The sequence below is a fragment of the Petaurus breviceps genome, unplaced genomic scaffold, assembly GCF_028583685.1.
Source record: "Petaurus breviceps papuanus isolate PSGF00001 unplaced genomic scaffold, PetGlider_PUasm1.0 151, whole genome shotgun sequence".
NCBI classification, from domain to species: domain Eukaryota; kingdom Metazoa; phylum Chordata; class Mammalia; order Diprotodontia; family Petauridae; genus Petaurus; species Petaurus breviceps.
Genome location: NW_027185712.1, coordinates 5,569,788 through 5,591,928, shown reverse-complemented (window position 1 = coordinate 5,591,928; position 22,141 = coordinate 5,569,788). Strand labels below are relative to the sequence as shown.

The window sequence follows — 22,141 nt, the reverse complement described above, 5'->3', positions numbered from 1 at the left end:
TCCTAATTCATCTTCAAAACATTTCCAGCTATTTTTAGCTACAATCAACTTTGCTCTTCTAAATTGTCAGTGTGTTTACTGCCTCAAATATGTATTGTGACATGTGACTACATCAACATTTATAGTTCCCTAACTGGTCCCTGTGTAATGTGTTACCTCACCAAGAAGAATGTAATGTATTTGAAGGTAGTGTCTGAGTCATTCACACATGTGCACAAGCACTCTCTCTCTCTCTCTCTCTCTCTCTCTCTCTCTCTCTCTCTCTCTCTCTCTCTCTCTCTCTCTCTCTCTCTCTCTCTCTCTCTCTCTTATTATTGTCCACATCTACTAATTCCCTAGGTCAGAAGTAGATATATAGAAAATGCTCAACAACTTCTTTTTAATTTGTTATTTCATTAATTTTGTAAATGGTATTTGGATGAGAGTGTGACAATAAAATATGAGGGACAAAATTTCATCCTCAGAGACAAGGGATACTTTTAAAATCCCATTTTAGTTATTAGTTCTGTAGTGTTGGGTAAATGTCTTAATTTTAGCTTCCTCATTTGTCAAATGTATATATTAATATTTTTGCAGCAAAATCCACAAGTGAATGCATAGAAAGTACATTGCTAACATGAGAGTGCTAAACTATTTTCACTATTTCATAACTCCCAGTCTTCATATTTTATGTAGCTCAACTTATCACAAAGAATATGAATGCTTACACTGGGGACTTTCATAAAGGAACGGTAGATATTCTTTTAGGAAGCCTACCTGGTACTTAAAGGGTTACAAGATTGAGAGAGCATTGTTATCAAGGCCTCCAGCTAAGCATTAAGTTGCAATTAGGCTGTCAGCATTGGGAGTTTGTCTTGTTCTGTCTTCCGATAAAACACTCTGGGGTCTAGCGATTGACATGGAACATTTTAAATTTTATCTCTTATCCCTGAAACTCATTTCATTCAGAGTACTGTTTTTACATTTGAGGAAAGCTAAGGGAAAACAAGAATTGAACCAGTCTCACTTCCTGGCACGACAGTAAAGGACATTATGAAGTGAGAGTGTGTATACTGGGCACAGAAGGGGAGAAGATAGTGAGAAATTAAGCAGTGCTTTACAGTAGGCAAAATTAACTGTATAGACAGTTAGAGTAAGTGATGTAGGTTTGTAAGTAACTTCTATCTCTATTGTGTCACCCTCACTTTGAAACAACAAAAATAGCTAATATAGATTTTAAGATTTGCAAAGCACTTTACATTTATTATTGTATTCTCACAACAATCATGGGAGTTATGCACTGTCGCTATTCTCATTTTACACACACACACACACACACACACACACACACACACACACACAAACTGAGGCTAGTAGAGATTAAGTATTTTCCTCATGGTCACATATTTAGAAAATGTCTAAAGAAGGCTTTGAACTCAGATTTCCCTGACTACAATTACAGCATTTTATCTGTTACAGAACCTCGGTATCTCACAGAGTATCCTCAAAAGTTCCCAGTTCCCTGAGGCAGCTTTTTCATTGCTTAGTTTATTCCCCCAACTCAACTGGACCACCTTCAAAGTCCCCTTCATCTGCACTCTCAAACTTTTCTTTTTCCTTTTCCCATGGAAATAAACTTTCCCATGGAGCCTTCTTTCTCTTCTTTCCCTACTAAGAAATGAAATAATTCTGATAAACCAATTCACATCCAGGTGGTAATGACTGAAAGCATTTCAATATGTTTGCTATACCTCTCTCACTGACCTTCCACATAACATATTGCTTTTGAACAAGAAAGACATTGCTTTCAATTGAAGGAGTCAATAATGGTGGAAATTTCAGGTGCCATGTCATCCAAAGGTAGAGACAGATTTTTCTTTGTTTTTTTGTCTTTCAAATCTTATAAGATAAGTAGATATCTACTCTAGTAATAAGGAAGGAAACAAGAAAGCAAATATTTCCTTCCTTATTACTAGAGTAGGGCCAACTCAGGCCTCACCAGCTACAATGCTGATGTTATATTCACAGCGTCCACAGCAGCTATGAATATGCTTGTGTAGTTATGAATCACAAAATATAACAGACTCTCCTTGTGGAAGACAGAACGAAAACTCAGACACCAGAAAGTTGAATCCCAACACCAAAAAGCCAAATTCACCATAGCTTGTATGCATAACTAATGCAGCAAGCATTGATATTTGCAAGTCTTCCCTCCATAAGGTCTTCAAAACAAAACAAACTTCCTTAAGCAAAAATGCCCCTATCTCCCTCATTATAACTGCTTTACTACCACACTGCTTGCTCCCAGATCTGTTCTGATTCTCCCCTGCTCCTTCCTGCTCCACTCTCTACTCTTCCTGTTCCACCATTTCAGCAAGTTCCTTCTGCTCCCCTCTCCCCCTTCTCCACAGGCTTTATGTGATTACCTTTGGTCTATTAAGAGGCAGGGAAGATCTTCAAATTACCATTACCATTACAACAGCCCAGCATTAGAGTAATTGAATCAGTTATGGCAGCAGCAGCTTTCAGAACTCTCAGATAAAGAGCCAGTAAGGAGGTCAGAAAGAGATTAGAACATTTCTTTTACTGACACTGAGAGCAGGACTCTATTTTATTACTCATACAGGGATCCAGTTCTCAGTCCTGGGATGCAGTTTCAGGTTGAAGAGGAACACCAGAACAACAGCCATAGGGGAGCAGGGAATTCTGGACACAGTTCCACAAGTGTTTGTGGTAGTTCACAGACCTAAGCACAGGCTAGGGGGGTAGTTAACCTTCCTCTCTTTAGATAATGAGACTTTGAAGGAACTGAGAACTTACAAACCCCCAAAACTTGCTCTAAGAAGAGCTGAACAAAATACTTGAAGCTTGGGACAGTGGCCCATCCACCCCAGAAACAGAGTACAACTTTAACATAAAGCTAAAAGTCAAGAAATAGGATGAAAACACAATGACAAAAGAACAATAACAAAAATAACTTGGTCAGAGAAAATTACTATGGTGACAGTGAATATTAAAACACAAACTAAGTGGAAAGCAACAGAGTCAAAGTCAAAGCTAATATTAAAATTGCTTTTACATAGAAGTGGAGAAAAATAAAATATTTTTAAAAAATCTTGTTCATCCTGTCCTTTCATAGGTAAGAAAACTGAAACTCAGAGAGATGAAACAATTGCCCAGTAATGCTGCCTTCTAGCTGACAGAAATGAAAAATCATAGTTTGTGGAGTTTCCTTAGAAGAAATCTGATAAAAAAATCTGTCTTTTATTATACCAAACATGTGTTCATCCACCTTCTCTTTAAGGTTCTGAATAAGATAAAAGAGGAACTTATCACTTTCTAATGAATTACACTGAATTGGAAAGTCTAATTAAAACTCAACACAGAAACCTAGAAACTATATCACACTATTACTACTATAAAAAAATTAACAAATTAGAAAGAATATAGCATACTAAACACAGAAGATATTTAAAAGAAAATAGTCCTGAGTACATTACAAATTCATATCTTTAAAGAATTTGTGGGGCGGCTAGGTGGTGCAGTGAATAGAGCACCGGCCCTTGAGTCAGGAGGACCTGGGTTCAGATCCTCCCTCAGACACTAAAAACACACACACACACACACACTCACACACACACACACACACACACACACACTAAAAGTAGCTGTGTGACCATGGGCAAGTCACTTAACCCCAATTGCCCTCCAAAAGGCAAAAAACAAAAACAAAACAAAACAAAAAAAGAATTTGCTCTGAAACTGGAGCTCCTAGGCAGGCTACCCTTTGAATACTATAACAATCTACACACACACATGCATATGTATATATTATATGCCTCTCTGTATGTGTGTATATGTACCCATATATGTATACACATATGTGTATATACATAGATATGTATATTGTAAGTATATGTATATATTCATGTGTGTATATGTGTGTGCACAAATATCAAAGAAATATCTGAGTATTCCAATGTGTATACTTTTCTACCTTATGGGAAGTTAATTAGTATATGAAAATTCAAATGTATAGAGGAGGGCATCATCTATATTACCAGATTCATCCTGCTACAAAATAACTTCAGCATAATCCCTGATATTTAGCAATGTTTGTGCCTCTTTTCTTTATTTTTTGGAAGGGTAATTAATTATAGCCACAAAAAGTTATAGGTTTGGAACCCTGTTCAATTGAAAATCAATATGAAAAGAAAATAAGGATTTTTTGAACTGATATAAATATAATAAGACCTTGAGGATTCACTTGTACCTAAGGATTTATAGTTCAGAGGGAGAACAATTTGGAACTTTTGTTCCAGTTTTCAGTCAAAAGGAGAAATGTAGTCATACACTGGAGTTCTTGAAAAGACATAGCCGGTGACACAGACTAAGATGAATGAGAGATCTCATGAGGTGAGACAGGAAGAAATTGGGGAAAAGGGGTAACAGGAGAAAAGAGTCCCTGAAGGATTTCAGATCAGAAGATTCAAACTGAAATTAACCATTGTGTCCACCTTTTCAGTAACTAAGAAAATTTACTACAAAAAAAATATTTTCCCAATTTTCCCTCTTGCTGCCCATTCATTAACAGAAGCTATACCATATTATCTCCTTGATTATTTATTCTAGCACTTCCTACTCTCATTTTTTTTGCTTCAAACTTCAAGAGGTCAGGGAATATTTAGTGATACAAAGAAATTCTAATTGGGGAAGGTCACTCAACTTCTGACTAAATGTTACAACTTTTCCTAATTGTAGGCTCTCACCTATTTTGATTGTACCCATAACTCATTGTTTACTCTAAGTTTCATAAAGCAACAGAGGAGGAGAGCACATGGACTAGAGATGGCATCATATTTCCTGAAGGCTTAAAAAAGGAACAAGTTAATTCCTAATATAGTGTGCGGCCTATTAAATCCCAAGGACCCAAGGAGGGCGGGAGGAGACCATGATGAGTATTGTCTAAGACCCCCCCTCCAAAGTGACACACAAAATTACCCACACTACATAAGAAAAAAGGGATAAGGGGGGAAAATAAACAAATCATTACTTAACATGTAGCTTCTCAGACACATCAGACCTCTGGAACTCTCTAAACTCCAGATTCCTTAGAAACCTCATCATTGGGAAACTTCATTATGCTTCATCGGCTAGTACATTTCATCTGGATACTCTGCCCTTCTGAATAAAGCCTGTAACTGTAGGGCAGGGCTTTGGATTACAGGGCCTCTATTTCAAAAGGGGGCTCAGCAGAGTTTTTCTCCCCTTTTCTCAACTCCCTTACAACTTTATTTCTCAGGGTGTCTTCCATTTTCAGACTGTAAGCTCTTTAAGGGAAAGACTTACTTTGTTTTAATTTGTATCCTTTATGCTTAACACCATGTCTGGCATATAAGATGTCTATTGACATTTTAGCAGGTGCTTCAAAAATGTCTATTGACTGACTATATAAGGTGAACTCATATATATGGGGCTACATCAAGGTCCCTTTGGCCACTGATCCAAGCTCCTTACATTAGTTTCTTTATTTAGCAAAAGCTAATGAATATCTCATCTCAGTCTCCAAAACCTTCTTCCAGAATGACATATGATTATAAAATCTATACTGACTACATTTAGTGGCTGAACTGGCTAAAGTTAGCTATTCAGAGAAGTCTCTACCATGAGTCTATCTGACTCCACCTGATGCCTAGTGACTTGTCCACCTTTGGTGACTGATTTCTGTGGAAGAATTGAGAGTAGACAAAATTGATCATATTTCATTATGGCTAGGCATCATGGTATAGTTCTAAGGTGGCTGCCAACAGAAGAGTTTAAGAGGATACTTTATTCATAGATTTATACCTTTTACATACTGTAGTGTCAATGCGATATTAACAGCACTATGAATATGTCAGCATAATTCTGAATCACAAAATATAAGACTCCCTGTATAGTAAACAGAAGTAAAACATTTATTCAAACACCAGAAATTCAAATCCCAACACCAGAAAACAGAATTCATCATAGCAACAAAGGAATCTATGCACAATAATACTGCAGAGAGCAACACCATTGCAAAGCCTTCCCACAAACACTCACAAGTCTAGCTGTCTCTATACCTGAATTCCCTCTTTCCTACCATACTAACTGCTCTGACTCACAGCTTCCTCTGGGCTCTTCTCCACCTATTCAACAAACTCCTCCCAGCACAAGTGCCATGTGATTACATTCATCAGATTAAGGGGCAGGGAAGATCTTCAAATTTCCATTACCATTGCACACACACACACACACACACACACACACACACACACACACACAGTGTTTTGAAATTGACCTTGGATGTTATGGTAGCCAGACATCCTGTGAAATAGTCTACAGAAAAGAAGACTAGCAGATTCAATTGGCACTTACCTGTCGGGCCTGCTCAAGATCAATTTTGTTCCCCACTAGCACCAAAGGAATGTCATAGGTGTGGCGGACCTGATAAATGAGCTCTTTAAATCCAGCAGCTTCCTGGAAAGACTGCCGGTCAGTGACAGAGTAGCATATAATGAAGCCCTCTCCACCTCTCATGTATTGGTCCCGCATAGCTGTGAATTCTGCCTGCAGAGGAAGGATAAGAATAATTTTATAATTTAGCACAGAAGAGCAAACATGTAATATCAATAGAATAGGAGGTCAAACTTCTATAAGCGCAGTGACTAAGCAGTGCATGTGGTTTGTTTTGTTTCATTTTAGGATTTTCAGGATTTTATTTCTTTTAGGATTTTCAGGTTATCAAAATAATTTTATATTTACTGAGTATTAACAATTTATGGACATAAAGCATAACTTTGGAATTGGGAGGAGACTTTGGTGTCATCTAATACATCTGCTAACCCCCCCCCCATCATTTTAGAGATGAGAGAACTGAGATTCAGAGGTTTGCTCATTAGTCTAACCTCACTCAGGTGATAAGTGCAAAGACAGGTATTCATTCCAATTCCTATACTTTTCCCATTGTATTCCATTTTGTATTACCCCTGCCCTGACCCCACAGAATGTAAGGGTAGGGTTAGTATGAAGAATTACACATGTAGATGCTTAATAAATGTTTGTTAAATTAAACATCTGGGTGAATTTTTACCATTAAATTATGTTATTATTAAATACCTAAATAATTTCTTTTCAAGTATACACCTTTTTCCATTTCAGCGGTGTGTGAAGGGAGAATTTTAAATAGCATTGTGTATGTATGTGTGTATGTGTGTGTGTGAGTGTGTGTGTGTGAGAGAGAGAGAGAGAGAGAGAGAGAGAGAGAGAGAGAGAGAGAGAGACTTCTCTATCTCCAGGCAAGAATTCCTTGTTTCCTATGGAATACTGTGTCTCTCTGGATTTTTCACCTATAGCAATATTTGTACTCATTAGTTCTGTACTAATATATCCTTAAAGATCTGTTATTTTTATCACAGGAACATGGATGTAGAACTGCCATGGAACTCAGAAGCCATCTAATTCAACCCTTTCATTTTTCAGAAAATGAAATTTATCCCAGAGTAACTTTCCTGAAGTTGTATAGCATTACATGAGAAGAATTTGAACTCAGTTCAGAGTCATCTCTCTTTTAGCTGACCAAATGGATTGTTCTACCTTCTCTCATTAGGCGTGAGAATGAAATGACCTAACCAATATGTAAGTGCTTTAAAGAATTCAAAACATGATATAATATTTTATAGTACTTTTTAGCTTTGATGGGAAAGTGGAAATCAAGTTGAATGTCTTCTGTCACCATGGAGTCCTGTGACAAATTATCATGGAATTAAATTAAGTCCAAATATGACTTCATTTATCACATATGTGATAAATATTTCATATATAATATCTCATTATGAATATTGTTGAGAAAGATTTAGAAAGCATCTCCTCAACTAAACAAAATTATGCTCTAATAATCAATGCAGAATACCCTCTTTCCTCTGACCACACGGTTTCCAATTGCTCATGGAATAAATAAAACCTCAAAGAGGCATTGAGTGAAGCCTGGGCACAGACGATTGAACAAGAACTTTGGCAATGTATTGCTTGAATAATATATGCTACTGTAATCATTTTATAAGGTAGAATTCAATGTTCAACACGTTATTTCCCCTTTCATTTATCCATGAATTAAAGAAAAGGACTCTTTGTATTCCAAGCATCCTGCATGTTAATATCTTTCTCAATTGCTTCCTGCTATAAATGAAACTTGTTGGTTAATAATTCAGAAACATTACTAGATTCCATTTGCTAAGCATAAGCAATGCAATTGCTATGAAACAGACTTACTGTGTAAAATTCTACCAAAAAATAAATGTTTCTTATATATTTAAAGACAAGCAAAACCCCAATCTCTCATTTTAGCTCTTTCTTTTGATATGTTAGTTACCATGTGGTTCAAGAAGGATGTGTAGGAAAAAAATAGAAAACATGTTAATTTTGAAGAAAAATGGGAAAACATCATGTCTTTTTTAATTACTAAAACATAGAATTAGTAGAAAGTATGAAAGTGTAGTAACCATATTATAGTTTTCCTTTTTGTTAAAAAATTAAATCCAGGCTTCTCTGAATTGGCTGTAATTTGGTACTTCCCTAGCTCTCAGTGGTAACATTATAGAAAGGAAAGATACAATATTGGGACTTAGGAAAACTAGGTTTGTATGCTCTTCTCTCTCTCTCTCTCTCTCTCTCTCTCTCTCTCTCTCTCTCTCTCTGCCTTTCACTCTCTCTCTCTCTCACAAACACACGCACACTTTTTGCTTTTGTTTTAAAATAATTTTTTGAGATTGTGTAAGTAGTGAGGCCACTTCAAATGGAGTATACAAAAGTTGACCTCTAACAAAGTGCAATGAAGATGTACATAGGAGTCATTAGCAAGCTACAACACATTTTCAATAAGGAAATATATAGTAAAAAGTGTGAGAAAGATGTCATCAGAAAAATGCTTAGTGGAGAAAAAGAAGCTTTAAGCACATTACAAAAAATAAGGGATAATGACAGAACAACATGTGATTTATCAGTATCCATACAAAAAACTTAAGAGGATGGTCACCAATACATTGAGTAGGCAACCTATGAAGGATTTATGAGATGACATGGACAAAGATCTCAGAGGATAAACAGACTTCCTTGATAGGAATACCCATATTTCTAAGACTGTAGATTCCTTACAATTCTGAAAGGCTATCTACCTCATTGGATTATTGTAAGGAAAGGCTCTTTTAATTTTATTTTTTTACTAAATTTAATATACTATATAAATATGAGCTCACCTTACAGGATTATTGTGTAGACTTAAAAGAGCAGAGACATGAGCTATTAAAGATACTATTATTAATATAATATAAAGTATACTATTATAAAGTACTACTATTGCTTTTTGACATGTCTCTTACCACTGTAACCTCAAACAGGAAGAAATGCATCCAATCTTTATTGATTAAAATAATAGCAGCAATAAGAAAATGCAGAAGCAACTCCACTGTGTATAAAACCTTCTGAAGGAGGAACAAAAAGTCAATAAAATTTCTGCTCCTCCTTCCTAACCTTGGCCCTATAATATGCCCTGTAAAAACACCATAAACAATATGGAGGCTTTTTTAAGCTCCAGTTTTGGAGGCCTCTTTTCTGTGCTTTCATAGCATTTATTTTTATTATTCAGATAAAGAATTGTTGATCTCTACAGCTGTGTTTCTTTCCTCCCTTTATTTTTTTCATTATTTATGATCTTTCCATTTTGTCATCAATTCTACAATCTGCTATGTTTAAAATCAAAGCAAAACAAATGCAGTGATAACCTGAGTGTGGAAACATAATTTATTGATGGGACACATATGTACCCCCTGTATGTAAATTTTGGGTCAGACAGTGGAAAAAATAGAAACATATCAGTCCAAAAGCCTTAGTGCAATTTAAAATGTTTAAAAGCTAAAACTGAACCAAGATTTTGGGACACCCATATGTGAACACTATGTTTTTGAGGTACTTACAATCCAGTAGAGATGATGTATATAGATACATAAATATAATATAAATTAGACTATAAGACAAGCCTAAGGGGATTAAACTCCATTGTGAAATCAAAAAAAGAGGAAAGGTGTTTTTGTTTGTTAGTTTATTTGTTTGTTTATTTTCCCCAATACAGAGGAAAGAAAGAGTCAAGAGAAAATTTCATGGAAAACATAGCATAACAACTCAGCCTTAAAGCAAGGTGTCAATAGTTATGAATGAAAGTGGCGACATTCCTTGTGTTGAACTTTGAAATGTTTTGAGGTAATACTGTAAATGTCATAAAGTTATCCTCTTTGTCATCAGAGCATAGAAAAGAGGTGAGAAATTGGGATGGATTCACCCTGGTACTATGAGAATTTTAAAAATTCTCTAAGCGTTTTTTTCATACTCTGAAAACAGGGATAAAACTAATTATACTACCAACTTCATGGGGATACCATAAGGAAGACATTTTGGAAATTATAAAGCAATCTGTACTTCAATAATTTCAGGAGCATTCATATCATTCTTGAGTATTTTGTCCACTGATAAATATCACAATCTCTCCATGTTTTAATAGATGGTTTCGTTAGTTCATTTCAGCCAAAAATTAACTCTATGAGTTAGCCAACATTTGTGTGATGGATCTCCTCTCTAGGAGGTGGAAATATGAGAGAGAAACAATACTTCACTCTGCCATGACACTGGGCTTTTCCAGGTGAAGAGTTTCTGGTAGAATACTTCTCACTTGTGTAGTCTTCAATGAACCTAGGTCTCACTTTTATGCCAAAAAAGTCATCATGAGGAGAACTTTAGAGTGTAGAGAACTATTAATGAATTATTAAATTAGGCATGGGAGTGGATAATCACTCACTGAGATTAAGGTTAGCAAGAGAAGAAAGCATGGAAAAAAGGACAAAACTGTCAAGCATATAGCTTGTTGGGGGTCAGAAAGTGTAGTAGTACCTAGTACCACCCTCACTATCATGAGATGATACTGATCTTGAGTGATAATGCACATGTTCCTTCCAGTTCAAGGGAGCACACACCTGCTCTGCATTCCATGATATCATGACACCCAAGTTACCTTTTCATTTTAATTGTTGGAAAGGAAATGATATATGAGTGGTGCCTTCCTTCATCAGAGAACCCAGGAAGGTAAAGACCCTAGACAATCAACATTTATGGCTACCTACTTCTCTCTTAAATTAAGGTTTTGGGATTTTTTTAGAGGCAATATCTCATAGTTTAAAAATTCTCTTCTCATACTCTTGCTCCTTTCCAGGTCTCTAATCCCATTCCTCTTCCACCCTTCCTTTTCATTTTTCATCTCATACCCTTGCTTAACTTCTAAGAAATGTCCTTCAATTTTCAATTTTTTTAAAGTCTTTACATTTTCTTGTGCTGATGGTAACCTGGATTTCTCTGGAAGACAGCACACTTTTTACCATTTCTTCAGTGTTGACTCTCTCCACTCTAATGCTCTCTGATGCCCTCATTCATGAGGAATCAATATAATCCTTCCTTGCTGCTGTCACTTGTAGGTATTCCATTCACCATTAGCATCTAAGGTCACTTCTGGCACAAAATTTATGATCTATCTTCCTCCCAAGAAGTATGGGCATACCCCAAAGCTTTTATACTCAGTCCTTTCCCTGGTTATCTTATACAATACTTATCTTAGTTTTCTCATCTACTTCCATGAGTTAGATGGTCATGTTTACGGAGATGACTCCTAATTCTAGACAGCTGGTCTAAATGTCTTTTCTGAATCCTAATCACATTTTCATCCATTGCCTGTGGTATCACAAAATGCCTGTAAGAAATGCAATATCATGTCTCATAGGTGTAACAATTCCTTCAACTTCCCCTTGTACTTAAATTTAGAGTCTGTCTCTATATACACACATATATGTGCATATATGTGTGTGTATACATATATGTGTGTGTATACATACATATATATATATTTTTTTTTTCCTCAACTCATGTCCAATCAGGTGCTGAATGTTTTTGATTCTATTTCCACAGCTCTTTCATCTAGTCCTTCCTCTCTGTTTGTAGATATCATCCTACTAGATTTCCTTGTGACCTCTCAAATAGGTTATCATTATAGTCTCCTAATTGTTCTTCTACTTTCTCTCCTTTTTAATGCATTTTGTAGGCAGCTACCAAAATAACCTTCCCAAGCTACAGATATGATCAAATCACTTTTCTCAAAAAAAACCTTTCAGCTCCTCCTCTTTGCCAAAAACCTGATATCCAATACCACTAACTTGACATTCAAGATCTTCCTCAAACATATTTTCCCTACTTTTCTTCCTATTCCCCTTCATATTTTTTTTAAATTTTTCAAACAAAATGTCCTTCTAATTACTCCCTGTACACAACAGTACATTTCCTACACCCAAAAATGAAAGAAAAATATATTGAGAATATCAATAAATGCAAGTAATATAGCCCCTGCCCTCAAGAAATTTGCATTCTAATAGGGGACAACATCACATACAAGAGGGTGCTTTGGTAATATTGAAGTGTGTACTATTTTTGGAGTCAGTGTAACAAATGAAGAGAAGAGGGAGAAGGATACTCAAGGAATTGACTAGGATGATGATTTCCAGGGACTAGTGTGGTATATCTATGTCTGTGTCTGGGATAGATATGGTGACTTTTCACCAATAAGAAGTTCATGTTCCCAAGGAAGAAGCTTGGACAACCAGGTCACAAATGGAGTTTGGAGAATAGGAGCATCACTAATGACTGTCTTCTATTACTGAAATAGAATACCATCTTATCACCACTACTCTGAATCCTTATCTTTTTCCAAGTCTCAGGTCAGGTATTAACCCATCAGTATTAACCCTGATACCCCCAAATTTTACTGGTCTCTTTGTCCTCATTTTTCTTACATTTACTTATGTATGCTGTGTCTGGCCACATTAAAATTTGTAAGGCACTTGAGAGTAGGTTATGTCTTTTCCCTCTCCTTCATATTCTCATAGCTTACATGACTTACAAATAGTAATTTTTAGATGCTTATGGAATTGAATTGGATTGAGTATTATTTTCCTGGGAGGGAAGATTTACATTGGAAATGGATAAAATTGTAACTGGAAATTTAGGCAACAGTCAATGGGCATGTTGAGAGGATTGCTTTGAGGTGACTGCTTGGAAACAAGGTATTGAGGTCATCTTTCAAGAATCCCTGAAGATATATGAATTAGTTTGCTGCCTATAGATTTTTCTGGCTTTTCCTAGAATAATAACAGAAGTGGAGAGTTTAAAAGGCCAACTAGTCCAATACCCTAATTTTACAAATGAGGGAAAGTAGAAGGGTACAAACCCTGCTGTGCTTGAATATATCATCCTATATTTACATATTCATAATTCTATATTCAGTTATGCCCCATTTCAGTTTATAAAGCATTATGTATACCTTTAGAAATGCAAATGCACCAATTTTCCTAATCACAGCAAACTCTAGCTTTTCCTAAAGTACATTTATAAGGGGACCTGCCTTTGAGTGGTTAAAAATCAAGGGGAGGTTTCTTTGCAAAGAACCAATAAAATGTGTTATAAAAGAATTCTATCCACTGCATATTAGTACTTACCAATGTGATAATGTAAGAAACCAATTAAAAATGAGAAGAAAAAATGCCATACAATGAAATGTCTGCTAATTGATTTAGAACATGTCATTGAATGCTAAAATGAATGAATAGATAAAGGAAAAGTATATTCTAGGTTACATAATAAAGAGTCTCACTGAGCAAACAAAGCAATGCACATCACCATGGCTTGAATGGGAACATAAATTTAGCTTTTGCTTTCTCAGTGTGCACATGTAAAAGCCTAGTTCTATTGTTTTGTAGAAGTCAAGGCATTTTATCCAGGGCAGACAGAATTTTAGAGCTTGCAATGACCTTAAACAGTTTAAATAATGGAACAATGATTCAGAACAGGTTATATAATTTCCCCAAGGTCATATAGCAAAGTAGTCAAAGTCCAGACTAGATCATAGGATGAGAACATAATGCAAATTAGTTGTCAATCATGCAGTTTTGTTTCTGATGCTTTGAAAGTCTGGTCAGGTTGTTTTTCATTGTTGATTTTTCCCCTTTCAAATGTCTTTCATATCATCCTTCCTTTCCTTTATCATCATTCTAATAAAGGACTGTATCTTTAAGCAATGCCCGGCCAACAGTCACCTAATTTAAGGTTCTGTTCCAATATTATAATATTCTCTTCCAATATATTAATTTAATCATTCATTCAAGAAATATTTAGGGGGTGCCATCTATGTTAAGAGCAGTGTATGTAGAGTATGATCTTATAGAGATAATGATTACATAAATCTTGATTCCTACACTCCAGGAACTTACATTCATGTAGGTTTCTTGTGAACAAGAGTCTGTATCAAAGATCTCTTTGTACATGCATTTTGCAAAGTGCACTGTGCATTGTGGGTGATTTGATTAATATGTTTGTCATGTTGTAATGGCAAGCAAAGGAGTATATAGCTCCTTGTTTCAGTTTTTCAAGTATTTAGCACCTTGTTTCAGTTCAAGTATCTTTGAGCCTTGCCTGTGATTCTATCAAGTCGTTGTTAGAAACAGAACCTGTAAAGTCCAGAGTGGGAGGGACTTGTCAAAGACCAGAACAGGGAAAAGAGGTGGGCAGAACAGGGAGGAACTGATGATATTTAAAAGATGGAGCACAGCTGGCATTGAGCAGAACTGAGGAGGACACTTGTGGTCTATGGCACTCTGTCTGTTCTGTGTTGATTTGTGTTTTTGATACTTTGTCAGACAGAAGCCTCCTTTCTGTTGTTTGTGTTACTTTGTCAGATAGAAGCATTCTATCTTTTGAATTGTGTTACTTTGTCAGACAGATTCACCCTGTCTGTTCACTTTGATTTCACAGGCAGAAAGGGAATTGAGATGATAGTGCTGGCAATGTGTGTGAATGTTTTTGTAATTCTGCTAAGCTTGATGTGTGTAGATATTGTTGTACCTCTGTTAAGTTTTCCCTTCCCAGGAACAGAGACTTCAAAGGGCCTTAGGTAAACTGGTCACAGTAAACTTCAAACTGGAACAGGAGCTGGAACAGGATTTGGGAGATGCCTACCTGTGAGTCCAGGTGATAGGTAAATTCAGACAAGAGCTACAATCATGGGAGAGGAACCATGGCATTTGGGAGCTAGCCTCAAGATAAGATGAAAGGACCTTTCCTTGGGTATTTAGTGCTGACTGACAAGATCATGATTTACTGTGACCTAGGGATGGGAGAACTTTGTACTTTGTATCCTTAAGGACAATTGCTCCTTAAGGATGATTGAGTTAAGGACTTACTAAATGATATCTTTTAAGAATATGTGGCCACTTTAGTGATAAGTTGTTATGTTATGACATTGTGAATGACATACTTTGGTTTCTGTGAATGTTTTGCTTTAGTTTATTGCTGAAAAAATAGAGAGTTCACCATACTCTGTGATCAGAACCTTAGAGTTCGGGGAAGCTAGGTGGTGCAGTGAATAGAGCACTGGTCGTGGAGTCAAGAGGACCTGAGTTCAAATACAGCCTTAGACACTTAACACTTAATGAGCCATGTGACCTTGGGCAAGTCACTTAGCCCCAATTGTCCTCCAAAAAGCAAAAAAAACCAAAACAAAACCTTAGAGCTATTCACAGCAGCAGTCCTCTGAAGAGCTGTATTTAAGGCTAAAGGCTAACTCTACACCCAACAATATTATACATATGATAATGCTGCACTCCCACTTTTCAGGCAATGTTTCTTCAACCACCTCCCTTCAATTTATACCAATCTCTCCACTAAAAAAAAACAAAAAACACTCCTCTTTGAAACTATTTCAACAAAATGTCAATCCCAGTACCATTGTAGCTCAATTGTAGGGCCTCAAGAGAGGTGGGCAATGTCTTTGATTTATAGCTGCTACTTCCAGACCATTTTTCTATTTCCATTCTCAGTAAACATTCTTTTTTTATAGGTCTTTAAAATCTAGGTTTGTAAAATTTCTTTATCATTGCCCTTATCCTTTGACTACTAAGGTCATTCTTCCAAGTTTCTGAAATTATTTAATTAATCCAGTTTAGTCTTTCTTTTTGTTCTGAATTCTGCCATCATTCTCAAAGACTGTACTATTTACAAAGATAACTTTTGTCTACTATCCTGATCTATTCTTTCCTTAACCATCAATTCCACTATCTTCATTCTCCTCTTCTACTCTACTTCATTTACTTGTTACCTAAAGCCCTTATATCCATCCATTAAACAACTTTCAGGATATGATACTTAGATATTCCTCTGTCCTATAATAAACGCTCATCCTTTTTATCTTTCTATCTCGTTTACAGGAAAACTAACCTTATCTTAATTTTGAAGTTTCCTTTTTTTATGAGATTAACAATAATTAAACAACTTAGCAGTATATAGTAAAATGAAGAACTTGAAAAAGCACTATGGAATAATAACTTCTATTACATTCAGGTTTATAAAAGTGTATATCAAATTGAACACAGCTATGATAAAATTATTTTATCTACTTATGTTCTATTCTGGACTTCTTTTTGTTTGTTTTAGTGAATTAAAAAAGTTTTTTTTCTGGTACTTTTTTCTTCTGATATTTTTCTTTGTATCCCTATTACTGCCAACAAACTCTACCCACAAATCCAAAACTCTTTTTAAAAATGTCATCAAGTCAAATCAACACATTGACCACATCAGATTTTTTCTTTTTCAATTTCTTTCTACATCTCTAGTCCATCTTCTTTTATACCAAGATATGTTAAGCATATTTATCAATAAACTTCTTAAGTCATAATTGGTCACTTTATTGATCAGAATTCTGAATTCTTTCAATGCTGTTTTGTTTTTATTGTGGTTTACATGAAAATTGCTCTCCTGGTTTTGCTTATTTCACTGTACTGTCTTGTCTAAGTCTTGTCTTCTTTGAGTTAAACATCCAATGTACTATAATCCATCAGCATTCATTTACATGCAACAATTTCCATTTTAAACCTTAATCATAGGGTGAGTTTCTGATCAAAGTATTTTAGAACAGCGTTCTTTTATTCCTGCCAAGTATAGCCAATATTATAGATGACATATGTCTTTAGGTGTATGCAGAGTTCATGGCTACCTTGCTATCATTTCCCTTCACTAAGAAAATGAAGAATGACAAGGGCCTAAGGGAAGTTCTCACAAATGTTAACAATAGTGCATAATTTAAAAGTATACTTCCTTTCTGAATATCTTAAAGAATTTAATTTAGATAGTTAAATTAGGAACCAAAAGTGAAAGTACTGCAACTCAAGTTGACTATTATGCTAATAATCATTCACATTTGAATAATGCTTTATAGTTTGTAAAGCACAATCTTATCTATTAGCCTATTTGATTCTCATACCAATCTTCTGCAGAAGCTAAGGATAGCATTCAACCAATATTGTTCAAGATCTCACAACTAGTAAATAGCATAAATATGTCATGAGCCTAGATCAGGGGTATGGAATCTGCAGCTTCTGCTTCAAGGCCACATGTGGCCTTGTAAGTACTCAAGTGAAACGCTTTGACTAAACCCAAACTTAAGAGAACAAATTCCTTTAATAAAAGGATTTGTTCTGTAAAATCTGAACTCAGTCAAAAGGCCACACCCAAGGACATCTCAGAAAGTCACATGTGTACTTGGGGCCACAGCTTCCCCATCCTTGAGCTAGATCTTCTGACTCCCAACAAGATTACAATGTCAACTGAACCACTGTGATACTTGAAACAATTTTGTTATAATGATGAAATTGCTAACTTTGCCTTGGCTTCCTGGAAAACTGGGGTAGAAAATGGTTTATTTCAAGGATACCATAAATTACCTCTTCTGGACCTGAACTATTTAGATATTTTCAGAATAATTTCTTATGAATTGTCCATTTTTTCCTACTCTATTTCTAAGGAATTTTTCAGTATAGCTCAGGGAATAGTGCCTTTAGACTTGATTATATTCTAGAACGACAACCTGGTCTGCATCCTCTGAAGTCCAAAGGATCACAAAAGGTTATGAGGATTCAGAGAGGTTGAAATATTGCCATTAACAACCAGTCTCAACATTTAATTATGAAATTGGGTACCATTCTTATTCTTGGTTCACATAATCAGACATTATCACTTACCATGCTTCACTTTTAAGTCCCAGTTTCTTATATCTGTGACAATTCAGATGAGTACATGCATTATTATCTCTTTTTAAGAAATCTACTGACTTTGAAAAATAAAAGAATGCCTTTTAAAACCAAATTTCCACACACAACTCTATGTTGGAATGAAATTAAAACCTATGTCTGCCATCTCACAGAATTCTAGGAATTTTGGTCTTTGAATGGATCAGAGAGGTCAACTAGTTCAATAACCTCATTGTGTATAGTGCACAAAGTGACAATCCTAAGGTAACACAGTTTTCAAGTAGCACAGCCACAGGCAGAGTTCATTGCCTAAGTTTGGAATAAATTTTACTAAACAGTGTTCTTTCAAGACAAATGTAGTTATGATATTCTCCAAAGATGGGAAAAAGAGATGAAAATTCTTATGTGTCTTTTGTCTTGCCACAAGATGAATAGTATTTTTGGAAGTAAAAACATTTAATTCTCACCCAAGAAAATAACTTGTAAAAATAAAGTTTATTTCTTCCATGAAACAATCAATTCTTTTAATGCCTATATTTACCTTCACTGATTATAATCAATGAATGAATCGCCAAGAATTTATTGGGTACTTACTCTGTGCCAGTCATTGTATTAGATACTGGTGCTATAAGAATCTCTACCCTCAAAAAAAAAGTAAACCAGTCCCTCTGCTCAAGGAGGTTACTTTCTAATAAGAAGTAATCACTCTATGTTTATATCCAGAGGATCATAAAATGCTAAATCCATCTTTCTCACAAAATTTAGCTGTCAAATATGTTCTCTCTTGTATTATTCATTATTTTTCATAGAGGTTGCCTTGTCATTTAACTCCTATGTATGCTTTTTGAAGATGGGAGAGATGTCTTAATTTTCTTATACATCCTCCAAAGCAACCAATTATGCAGTTTTGAAAAGATATGCAATGCTACATCTGTGCAGTCTTTCTTGTTCCCCCTCCAAATAATAGTATTCTGTCACTCAAATTATCTCATATACAATTTTCTGTTTACATATTTAATCTCCAGTAAAATGTAAGCTCCATGAGAGTAAGAATTTAATTTTTAAAAAATACACAGAATTAGTTAATGTCCCGTGTTCATAGTAAGAACTAATAGATGTTTTTAGAAATCAAATCCACAGAGACTTTAGGTTGATTGACTGAGCTTAATAAAATCATTGCATGCTATTTGCAAAAAAAAAAAAAAGCATTTGTGATTTGACAGCCAATGCCCAGGTTAAAAAAAAATCTAGCTTCAGTGTTTTGTTTTGTTTCTTTGTTTTACTTTTTAAACAAAAAAAACAGTTTTATGCTACCAGTGTAGAAATAGGCTTTGGAAGTCAGAATGGGTGAAACAGAAGAGAATGGAATGTATTTCCTTTACTCCCAGCAAGGGGTCAGTAGAATTAGACAGGAAGAAATGAAAAAGATACGCAGGTAACAATGAACTCTGTAAAACTCAAATGCATCGGAAAAGCAGTCTTGATTATCAACTAACCATGAAATTTCCTGCCCTACCTAACAGAGGGTCGAATAAATTCTACTCAACATTTAGGTTAATGACCTGGAAACAGGAGTAAATAGGACATGGGTGGGATTTTTCAGAGTTAGCGTACAATTGCAAACGGCAGAGAGGAAAATGAACTGCAGCAAAGAAATCCAGGGAGATTAGCTTGCAGAAATAACAAATTTGATTTGGATTAGAAAAATGGAAAATAATACATTGGGGAAAGGCAATAGTGAACCCAAACTCAGCACTTCAGAGGAAACTCAGAATTGTAACCAGAAGGACTTAGAGGATGTAATGGGCTAAATAAAACCTTGAGGAGGAAAGAAGTTGGCCCCACTTATTTTGTGATAGTATAGAGAGTTCTCTCTCAGTGATTCAAGACTGAAACCATAAAGGACCAACTTGTGTTAGGGACATCTTAGCATCAGGAAGGGAAAAGACAAATGAAACAGTGTTTAAAGATGAGTCACAAAGATTTTCAGGGACTGAAGGATTTATCTATGAAGGGATGTGATTGATTTGGGAGAAAAAGCAAAAAAAAAGAGCTAAATATATGTCACTTGGTTCGACAAATGTTTGAAATTCGGTATTTGAAAGTTATAAAGCAGAAAGGAGATGATTTATGGAGCATGACTGAGGGGGAAGAATGAGGAATAATGAGAGGAAAGGAAGAAAAGGGAATTTTAAGTAGAATATCCAGACAACTAGATGGTGAGTTCTATTAGTTTCTGAAATAAGTCTCCCAAGGAAAATGGTAGAAACGTCAGTCCCAGAGGCATTTGCAATGAGAGTGGACAAACTGAAAGAAATCTATTTCATGAAACAGTTCTACCTAGGATGGTGGATAACTAAAATGACATTATAAAATAGGCCTTTCCCATAGCTAGGTTTCAGGATTCAGTAGGGCTTACAGCATTGATGGATGCCTCCAAAATCTGAAAGTCCATTCTTTCCCTTTCAAGATCACACTATGCTGCAGAGCTGCAAAAATAGGAAATAGCAAGATGAAAAGATTTCTCCTTTAGAACAAATCTTTTTTCCTCCCTTTGGAGGGAATTGTGTCTCATAAAAAGATCACTTTTATTCCCCTTATTCAGAGATGCTTGCTATTCTTTGCCAGTGTGTTTATATCTACATATGTATATATACACATACATGTGCATATATATGTGTATTTGTGTATTTTTGTGTATATACTGGGCTTTAGCTTATATGTATCAACCTGTTTAATTGTGGTTGTTAAAAAATCTATTGAAATTATCACACTTTATTATATTTGAAGATATCACACTTTAGAAGAGGGCTAATGGTAATGAATTATCAAATTGTCTGAATTCTAAGTGGTTTGAGAAAACTCATGCATTTCTTATGTAGTATATATGCCACATTTGACCTTTGGGAAATATTGAAGGCAAAAAGAAAAATAAAAGATAGATAACTTCTGGAATGCTATATTCTACCTTATTTTTCAAATTAAAGCCAATAATCCTAATGATTGTTAGAAGCCCTGAAATGTTTTGCAGGTTTGGGATTTACACACACACACACACACACACACACACACACGTACGTGTATATATGTGTATACGTATATATGTGTATATGTGTATATATGTATATATATATATATATATATATATATATCCCTCTGTGGACCAATTACCCTATATGTTAATAGACAATTCTTTTTTTATTTCAAAAGCCAGGGTTAACAATTATACAAATCCCTTAAAAAAAAATAAATGGGGGAAAATGCTTACATGAGATTAACATCAAATCATTTGAGTATACTCAAAACTTAAATGAATTCGTGATCTTACTAATTTTTTTTCCAATAATAGATTACAAACTACCTAAGGCTATATATCTTGGGCAAATCAAGTCCATGTACTCCAACACATTTACTGAAGAGAGTCTATCCAATTCTCAGGGGTTCTTTCTTGCATTCTGCAAACAATGTGAGGATACAATTTAAAAAGTTGGATCAGTTGAAAACTAAAAATAAATAAATAAAAAAAAAACAATAACAACTTGGGTTGTCCATTTGTTATACCCTGAGCTCATATTTAAGCATTCTCCTTTACTCAAATATTTATCTAACTCAACAGTGGTGAAACTGAGGCCTTGAGGCCACATGTGGCCCTTTATGTCCTTGGGTGTGGCCTTTTGATTGAGTTTAAGTGTTATAAAACAAATCCTTTTATTAAGGGGATTTGTTCTGTTAAACTTGGATTCAGTCAAGGGGCTGCACTTGAGGAACATAGAAGGCCATATGTGGTCACAAGGCCACAGGTTCCCCACCCCTGATTTAACTACATTCTTCATTTCAGTTTTTCTAGAATCCCTTATTTGCCATATACTGTATAACCTACCAACACTTGACACATACAATTTAGTTGCCTGCTATTTCTTTGCTAATTTCTGCTATTCCATTGCTAATTCTTTAAATGGAATGTGCCATAACTCCCA

At 35.3% G+C, this 22,141-nt stretch overlaps 1 protein-coding gene across 1 annotated transcript in view; it reads right to left on the bottom strand.

Annotated features, from left to right (window-relative positions):
• Positions 1 to 22,141, bottom strand: part of RIT2 (Ras like without CAAX 2) — a 513,738-nt gene that overhangs the window by 226,830 nt on the left and 264,767 nt on the right. Inside the window, 1 exon segment of the mRNA XM_069077860.1 lies at positions 6,379 to 6,570. Within this exon segment, the coding sequence (XP_068933961.1) occupies positions 6,379 to 6,570 (192 nt within the window).